At 34.8% G+C, this 9,370-nt stretch overlaps 2 protein-coding genes across 2 annotated transcripts; one reads left to right on the top strand and one right to left on the bottom strand.

Annotated features, from left to right (window-relative positions):
- Window positions 1-451: 451 nt before the first annotated feature.
- On the top strand, window positions 452-6,443 carry LOC127107314 (cyanogenic beta-glucosidase). The gene is made up of 11 exons (XM_051044611.1): window positions 452-655; window positions 740-817; window positions 935-1,022; window positions 1,106-1,361; window positions 1,470-1,531; window positions 5,091-5,144; window positions 5,308-5,528; window positions 5,607-5,638; window positions 5,757-5,859; window positions 5,949-6,057; window positions 6,143-6,443. The coding sequence occupies exons 1-11, from the start codon at window positions 511-513 to the stop codon at window positions 6,312-6,314; spliced, it is 1,320 nt and encodes a 439-aa protein (XP_050900568.1). The 5' UTR covers window positions 452-510; the 3' UTR covers window positions 6,315-6,443.
- LOC127107313 (uncharacterized) lies at window positions 3,108-4,219 on the bottom strand. Its single transcript, XM_051044610.1, has 2 exons — window positions 3,670-4,219; window positions 3,108-3,570 (listed from the first exon to the last, which is right to left on the bottom strand). The coding sequence occupies exons 1-2, from the start codon at window positions 3,880-3,882 to the stop codon at window positions 3,244-3,246; spliced, it is 540 nt and encodes a 179-aa protein (XP_050900567.1). The 5' UTR covers window positions 3,883-4,219; the 3' UTR covers window positions 3,108-3,243.
- Window positions 6,444-9,370: the final 2,927 nt, after the last annotated feature.

Below are 9,370 nucleotides of genomic sequence, written 5' to 3'. Positions count from 1 at the left end.
TTAAGTATTATATTTTAATTTAACTAATCAATTATATCATATATTCCAAACACAGTCAATCATTTTCATTTTTTAATATTAATTTTTTAACATATTATATTATATTTTATACTAATACAAAATTTAATTTTAATTTAAATATACAAAAAAAGATTCCTTAAATGGATTTTTATATTGAATGAGATTTTAGACAAATGTTAATGAACTTTGGAATTCGATTAAATATCCTGACTATAAAAAAACAACATGACATAAAATAGTTAAATAATAGAAACATATGCAATTAACTTTTCCTTCTTTAACGGATCTGCACGGCAAACAACCCTTCAAATAATAGTCAACAACCTACATCTTTAATTATAGCTTCCAATAAAGAAAATTTAATTCTTTAAATTTATTGAATAATTAATCTATATTAATGTTAATAATGTACTTTTTGTTTTATTTATAAACCGAATTGAATTTCCAGTTACATAGGTTGTATATAGATTGCTCATAGTTATTAATGAAATGGTTGCAGAAAAAATAAGAGATAGAAGTAATGGTGATGTAGCTGATGACTCCTATCATAAGTACAAAGAAGATATTGAACTCATAAAGGATTTGAATATGGATGCTTATAGATTCTCCATTTCTTGGTCTAGAGTTCTACCAAGTATGTCATTTTTTTATTAATATATCTCTTTGTAGATCGGTGATTTATAATAACTATTCAAAATTTTGTGTTAATTATTTGTAGAGGGAAAGCTTAGCGGAGGTGTAAATCCTGAAGGAATAAAGTACTACAACAATCTCATCAACGAATTATTGGCTAAGGGTAAGGATTCATCAATGTTTATTTCATGTCCATGTAGTTGTTAATCATTGAGAATGTTTATTTCATGTTATGTTTGAATCATATCCATGTAGTTGTTAATCATTGAGAATAATGCAGGTTTGCAACCATATGTGACACTTTTTCATTGGGACGTTCCCCAAGCTTTAGAGGATGAGTATGGCGGTTTTTTATGGCGTCCCATTGTGTGAGTGACACCAATTTCATGTTTAGAATTATTTTTTATGACTATAGATTATTGATTAACATATGTAATTCGCAATCTTGCAGAGATGATTTTAGAGACTATGCTGAACTTTGCTTCAAGGAATTTGGTGATAGAGTGAAACATTGGATTACTATAAATGAACCATGGAGTGTGAGCATGAATGCTTATGCATTCGGAAAGTTCGCACCGGGTCGATGTTCAGATTGGTTAAATCTGAATTGCACAGGAGGTGATTCAGGGACGGAACCATATTTGACTGCACACAACCAGCTTCTTGCTCATTCTGCTGCTGCAAATTTGTACCGGATCAAATATAAGGTCTTCTATTGTTTAAAGAAAATTACTTATTATTACTCTGGTTCTAGATCATGCTTTTTTAAGTATGAACTTATTGGAAATGTTTCTAACAAAATAATCAAAATGCAGTCATCTCAACGAGGCATAATAGGGATTACCTTAGTCTCACACTGGTATGAGCCGGCCACTCACTACGCCAAACAAGACCTTAAACAACGCTTTTTTTGGCCTTAGACAGCGCTTTAAAGCGCTGTCTAAACCTCCGCTGCTAAAGGTTTAGACAGCGCTTTTTTAAATCTTAAAAGCGCTGTCTAAGCCCCCCCCTTAGACAGCGCTTTGGCCAAAAGCGCTTTCTAAGACCCTCCTATTTTAATTTTTTTAGGTATACCTTAGACAGCGCTTTTGGCCAAAGCGCTGTCTAAGCCCCCCCTATTTTAATTTTTTTAGGTATACCTTAGACAGCGCTTAAGGCAAAAGCGCTGTCTAAGGGGGGGGGGGGGGGGGGGGGGGGGCTTAGACAGCGCTTTTCAAAAAGCGCTGTCTAAGCCCCCCCCTTAGACAGCGCTTTTGCCTAAAGCGCTTTCTAACCCCCCCTTTAGACAGCGCTTTTTACAGAAGCGCTGTCTAATGTATACGAAAATTTTTGAAGCTTTTGTTTTAAACCACATTTTTTCCAGGTTTATAAACCAGAATTTCTACCTGTTTTCAACCAGATTTTGACAGACAGTTATCACATTTTATACATGCCATTTTGGCCTTTTTTCTACCAATTTTTGGCTAACAAATATATATATATACCAATTGAAACCAATTTTGCCTTAAATGTATCAAAATATATACAAATTTATGTACACATTTACAAGTCATTACATATACTACAAATGTACACATTAATTACACAAATTTATGAAAAAACTTTGAGCTCTATCATGAATTGACACCACTCCTCTTTGATTTCGTCCACTTGAATTCCTCAAAGTACTACATAATAATATAACATATTTTGAATTAATTCCAACTATTTAATTATATGAGATATGTGTAAATATAAAAATAACTCATAAGTTAGAAATACATACATCGGTGGGAATCACTAATCGGCCCAAAGCAAGAGTATCTCGCATAAACCTCAACACGAAATACCCGCAATCTATTTGATTACGTTGTTGAGGACACTACATGAAAAAAAAAATATGGATTATAAATCCTAAGTTTTATCAAGTGTCTACACTAATATAATAAAAAATGTGGTAATTAAAAATATACCGCCACTTTAATCCATGTAATGCGGTTGGCGCTCCTCCTTGAGGTTTGGATATCTCGTTGGGCCCGAAAAGCTTGTAGGACGCTAATAAAATAAAAATGAAGCAATTAGAACAATTCACATAAACTAAGAAAATTTTTGAACATTCTCACTTACGTGTCAATTAGGTTCTTCATATCCGGGTATGTTGTCCAATCATTTCCTAACGAGTCAAGATAATACACAATTTCTCGGATAGGATTGATTGCGAGCAACAACCAATGTCCACTGTAATGATTAGGCAAATGTTAGATGGTAACTTGGAAAATAATTATAATAGATGAATTTAGAATGAAATGCTAACCCGGTATTAAACGGTATAAAAAACAACTTCTCTGCATCTTTATTCTCCATGAGGATCTGAAGAACATACTCCGTCACGGTATGCGGTCTACTTAAGATTAAACCTAAGTTGACGGTCGCAGGTGCTAAGAATCCGAATGACTCGTCCAAATCATTGGGGCGCATCAATTTGTCATACAAAAACCTAATATAAAAACATCATTAACACCTCTTTTGAAACATAAAGTAAACCGGATTAACATAAAGTAAACATCATTAACATAAGTTGTTTAATTAATAAAACAAAGTAGACCGGATTTACCTAATATATGTATTGACAACGTTGACGCCGATTTCTTCATGACCAAAAACTTGCATGAAGTCTTCATTACCAATCATTTGGTCGTAATCAAAGCCGAAAATCCCTACCTCCATATGTACATTCCGAACACCTCCGGTCGGTATATCGGTCATCTCTATAAATGTCCTGAGGCACGACCTATACTTGGCGGTAGGTTTTTTCCTAGCTACGGTCTTCTTAGCACCAGAACTTTTTACCCGTGCGGAGGCGTTGCTAACCTCCTTTTTTTGTTGTGCGGAGGCATTGCTAACCTCATTTTCTTTTGATTTGGATTTTGTGGGAGTCTATTTAACATAACCAAGGAAAATATGTAAGTAAAATTTTAAGCATAAATTTTAAACTTTGAATATACACATTAAAGTTAACATAAGTTTTAAGCATACCTCATATCCTACGCATATGAGGTTTGTCGGCCATGCAACAAACGAACCTACTGCTTCGTGCACCGTTGTTGCATCCGAATCATCGCTAGGATATGGTAATGCTGCATTCGGCTCAACTGCAATATCAACTGATACCTTCAAACATCCAGCAGGGAGCTCTCTAGTGTGGAGTAATACTCCGCTAACGTTATGCACTTTTCCCTTGCCAACCATCCGATAGTATGGTGACGACAAATACAGCTGACAATGGGAAATGCCCTAAAACCAATAATAACAAGAAATCGTTAATGTGTATATATGTCAAATACATAATTTAAGCAAATAGTTCAATTTAAGACAATTATATGTAATTACCTCTGGAATGTTCGGCTGAAAGGTACAGTTGATACTGTTTTTGTCCGAAGCATCTCTGTATACCGTTGAGGCGCTAGCCTCTCTTTCTCTCCTCAGTGCATCAAGCTCAGCTTGCATGGCTTCCAATCTTGCATGAAGCTCCCGATTACTAGGAGCCTTTCCTTTTTTAACACTGAGGGAGGTCGGAGTGACTCCAAATCCCTTACCCCTCACCCGACCAGAATACTCAGGGACATCTAATTCCCGACTAAGTATGCTCTTAGTATCATCGGGAGATAGAGACTGAGATAGCTCCTCCTGAAAAATCAGATGAATACCGTATACTTGTCAAATATTTGTGTATAAAAATGTTATTCAATTAATGAAAAAATGTTATACTTACACATTTCTGGTATACGTTTAAAACTTCTTCTTGTGGAACTCCAGATTTGCCCACACGGGCTTCCTTCCACAAAACATGTGCAGGAAGAGATGTTTCTGAACTTTCCTCCTTCTGCAGCTACACATTAAGTCATACAATTTGATCAGATAAAACTAATATATGATGAACAAATTTGTTTTCGCAATTTATAAATACTTACCATGGATTGTTCTAAGCGTCCATATCCGACACGTCCTTTTCGGTACGGATATGCGGGACTTGATTCTCTTTCCCGATTTGTAGCACTTATTCTTTGAAAAGTCGGGTCTTGTCTTTTGGATTTGAAAGCTTTCCATTCTTCAGCCGATATCAAACTTTCATATTTTCTAGGAAGCTCCGCATCCACAAAATTACCATCCGCATCCTTAAGGAACTTGGATGATAAAAATGTCCGAAACCCTCTAAGAAGCTTTCCGGCCAATTTCATACAAAACCCTCTTCTTTCTTCTTCGATGTTAAAACATCGCTAAGAAAAACATACAGATTGATAGTTAGTATCGGTAATTGAAAAAACATAATTGATACCGTATAATTAAGGGCCAAATGATTGTACCTTTATCTCACTCCAAATTTTTTCTTTGGACTCTTTCAACTCTTTATTTCTCCAATCATCACATGTAATGGGAATTTCATTCCTTACTAGTACAGCGAAGGCCGATGTTGATGCTTCAAAACGAGGTCTCGACTTCATGTTTGGATGGTAAATATTGAATCAAATTATTATTTAATTTTGGTTCACTTCATGTTTTGTATTTAAAAGAAATATAGTTGTGTATATGTATATGATTTGCTGAAATCTGTAAAGTAAAAGGAAATTAGAGAGAGTATTTCATGGTTTTCGTTGCATCTACATTTTGCTATAGGTATATGAATCCGCTTACAAGAGGCGAATATCCAAAAAGCATGCGAACTTTGGTGGGAAAGAGATTACCAAAGTTCTCAAAAGAAGAGTCAAGGGAACTTAAGGGGTCTTTTGATTTTCTAGGCCTAAACTATTACTCATCCTACTATGCTGCTCATGCACCTCGCCATCCCAATGTCGTGCAACCGACCATACAAACTGATTCTCTTATTAATGCTACATGTAAGTATATCAATCAATTTCCAAATAAGCTTAAAAGAAATGTAACTTTGCATACTCTAAATTTTTTTTTAATGACAGTTGAACATAATGGCAAGCCTCTCGGTCCAATGGTATGTATTTCATCATTTCATTGGAAGATAACTTATATATCAATGCTTTTCATTTGTAAGTTTTGTATTCAAAAAGATTGTTTCTAACATGTAAAGATAACTTTGTAATTTTGTACAATCTGCTTCGAGTTGGTTATGTATTTATCCAAAAGGACTTCATAATCTTTTGCTTTACACCAAGAAAATGTACGAGGACCCTGTAATTTACATTACTGAAAATGGTAATACTTCTTATTTTATAAGATATATTGTATGCATAATATTGTGATATTATTAAAGTTAATGAAAGTATGACAAAATAAATTGATAGGTCGTGATGAGTTCAACGATCCAACATTATCTCTTGAAGAATCTCTCTTAGATACTTATAGGATTGATTACTACTATCGTCATCTTTACTATCTTGAAACTGCAATTAGGTAAGTTATATTTTATTATAAGAATCTTTAAGTCTCTAGTTATTGTGACTAACTCTTTAGTTTTATTGACCTTTGTGTATGACAGGCATGGTGTGAATGTAAAAGGATATTTTGCATGGTCATTGTTGGATAACTTTGAATGGGATTCTGGCTTTAGCTTGAGATTTGGACTCGTCTTCGTTGATTTTAAAGACGGTCAGAAAAGACACCCAAAGCTTTCTGCTGAATGGTTCAAGAATTTTCCCGTTAAATCTTAGGCATATATATTACATGTGGTTTCAAGAAAATGATTTTGTTTTGATGAACTTGGGATTTTCCGACCCATTTAATGGGATGTGTTTTTTTTTTTGTTGTTGTTAAAGTCAGGATTACAGAAAAGTGAAATGAAACTCACTCACATGTAGTCCTTAGTGAAATAAAAAGAATTGTCAATGAATGAATTCAAAGTTTATAAAATATCTTCTTACTCGCACTCTTTTAATACAATGGAATTATATATATTGTGACTATTGAACATGTATAAAAGTGTATGAATAGTAAACTTTAAAATTCCTTGATATGATAATTATTGGTCAACGATAGAACACTTGTAACAGATTGAAGAAAGGATTGAGAAAAAATGCGAGGCAATGATAAAAAAAAGAAGCTAATTTTATTCATTTAATCTATATAAGTACTATGTATTTATATAAGAGGAATTAACAACTAACTTCTCAAAATAAACAACAGACGTTTAGTTACTTGTCATTCAAGTAACTCAATTAACTAACTTGAACTACAAGAAAATTACATTACACATACAACATTCTTAGTTATATATCCTTGGATGTTAGAAAAAGAACCATAGGTATATGTCTTTAATTAAACATATTCTAATTCTTTTTTGTCAATTCAAAGGATTTCATTTTGTGTTTCCTTCATTTTTAAGTTCAAATCTCTCTCTCTCTCTCTCTCTCTCTCTCTCTCTCTCTCTCTCTCAATTAACATTTTTAACAGTTTTATATGGATAGATGACCTAACCTTGTTTTGTTGCCCCATATCAACCAAACAATGGTCTTTCTTCATTTCCTCGAAACATTGATCTCATAAGATTCTACCTCCTACAACAACCTTCATCTTCAAAACAATCACAAAAATCAAATCAACTACCTTAACAAACTATTATTCTCGGTTATGGTCTAATGAGTTCTACATTGTTAGTTAGGATTTAATTCACATGCACAATGTCATTTAGTCTAACAATCACATATGTAATTCAAAAGTTATTCTTTTAAGGGTAAGGTTTTCTTCGGATTTTACCATATGGTGAGCTTCCTTCCAAATGTTGAAATGAGTTTTTGTTGAATTTAAGTAATTTGATTTTGTTTCTTACATTTACAATTTTCTTACATATTTGGGTTGATGAGCCTTTGGAATAAGGAAATCTTTGATCCATATTATGAGTTTTCTACCGTTGAGTTTTGATTAGCAAATACATGAGATATAATGTGTTATGTGTTAATCTACAAATCATTAGTGTCTTAAGATGTCAAGTAAGTGTGTCTAGTGTCTTTAAAACTAAATGTATTGTCCAAAAAAGTATAAGGTGTGTTCTCCCTACAAGAGGAGCGAGACTCACATGCTCTAGTAGGTATATTACACGAATGTGGGAGGGCTAATTTATGGTGGCGATGAAGATAACTGACAAAATGGTGTACGCACCAAACACATCATACGCTCGAAGGTACAACAGAGTCGTCATCGAACTTTATTTATTCCCAAAGAGGGAAGGAAAAATATCGATAAAACACAAGGGAAACAGAAAAATGGATACGGGAGTCGGTTATGCAAGAGGAAGGTATTAGCACCCCTCACATCCACAGTACTTCATGGGAACCATTTTGAATGCTCTTGCTTGAATGAGTGTTGTTATCTTTAAGTACATGCAAAACAGAAAATGGGTTAGAAAGAGAGTGCTCGAGGAGGATTGTGACCCTCATGCCTACGTATTCTCATGGTGCAATCACTACGCCAAAAACTGGAATAGACAGCGCACCTTAGAGGGCGCTTTCTTAAAGAAGTGCACTCTAAAGTGAAGAGAAAAATAAGGAGGAATAGACAGCGCACTTTAGATGGCGCTTTTGTAACAAAGCGCCCTCTAAAGTGAAGCGAAAAAATAATGAGGAAATGGAGGGACACCAATAGAGGGCGCGTTTATGAAAGCGCCCTCTAAGGGTACCCTTAGAGGGCGCTTTTAAAAAAGCGCTCTCTAAGTCCATGTACATTTCCAGTTTATAAAGCGCTTTTGGAAAGCCTTAGAGAGCGCTTTTAGAAGCGCCCTCTTAGGCCCCCTTTAGAGGGCGCTTTTTTTACACAAGCGCCCTCTAAGGTCCCCTTTATTAAACATTAAAATTATAACATATATACTGCATGTCTCTTTATTTTCCCTCTCTATATGCTATTTCATTTACGTAACTGGGTTTTCTCTCTACTGCGATTACTCTCTACTGCGATTACTCTCGTCCTCCGTTCGTTCTCCCTCCCTCACCGTCGTCGTCGTCGTCGCCTTTTTCTGTTGTTGCGTTCACGTTCACTGAGTTATCTGCGTCCACCGTCGCTGTTCACTTTCTTCTCCATCGTTACCGTCACCTTGAAGGTATTTCTCTTCTCCATCGTTACCGTTCACTTTCTTCAGGTGTTTGATTAGGGCATTTTCTAAACTGAGTTTTACATTTTGTGCATTATGTTGATTAATGTTGTTTAGGGCAAACGAGCACTATATGGTGTTCATGAGCACCTTGTTGTAAGGTTTTTTATTTCTGATTGAAAACTGATGTCATTTGGAGTGTGTTTGAGCTTGTGCTTGGAAGTTTGATGATTATGGATGCAAGTTTGTTCATGTTCCAAACACCATAAGTTTGCATTGGTCTTTTGTATGCAGTAGGTGTGTGTGAGTTTGTATTCAATAATGATGAAAAAAATAGAGAGTTTAGATTGTTGTAACATGAGAGAAATGGAAGGTATATGAATGTGTTTTTTGTGTAGCTTCACGAATATGGTCATTGTCTTACTTGGGTCTTATTGAATCATTTCTATATTACAGATAAAATGGCTAACCAAGACGATACCCATGACGCGAGTGGATCACGTAACAATGTTGAAAAAGAAATCAAACGAGGATTGACTGTTATGAAGTCAATCATTCGTGCAAGAGACAAGGGTGAAAAATTCGAAGTACATTGGAGTGCTGAAGACCAACTAATTGAGCCTAACGGTTCAATGTTGGCAAGTTACATTGGTTCCCTTGTTCGACAACATATTCCGATTACATGTG

The sequence above is a fragment of the Lathyrus oleraceus genome, chromosome 7 (assembly GCF_024323335.1).
Source record: "Lathyrus oleraceus cultivar Zhongwan6 chromosome 7, CAAS_Psat_ZW6_1.0, whole genome shotgun sequence".
Taxonomy (NCBI): Eukaryota; Viridiplantae; Streptophyta; class Magnoliopsida; order Fabales; family Fabaceae; genus Lathyrus; species Lathyrus oleraceus.
The sequence above is the reverse complement of the archived record's forward strand: the minus strand, read 5'-3'. Positions and strand labels throughout refer to the sequence as shown.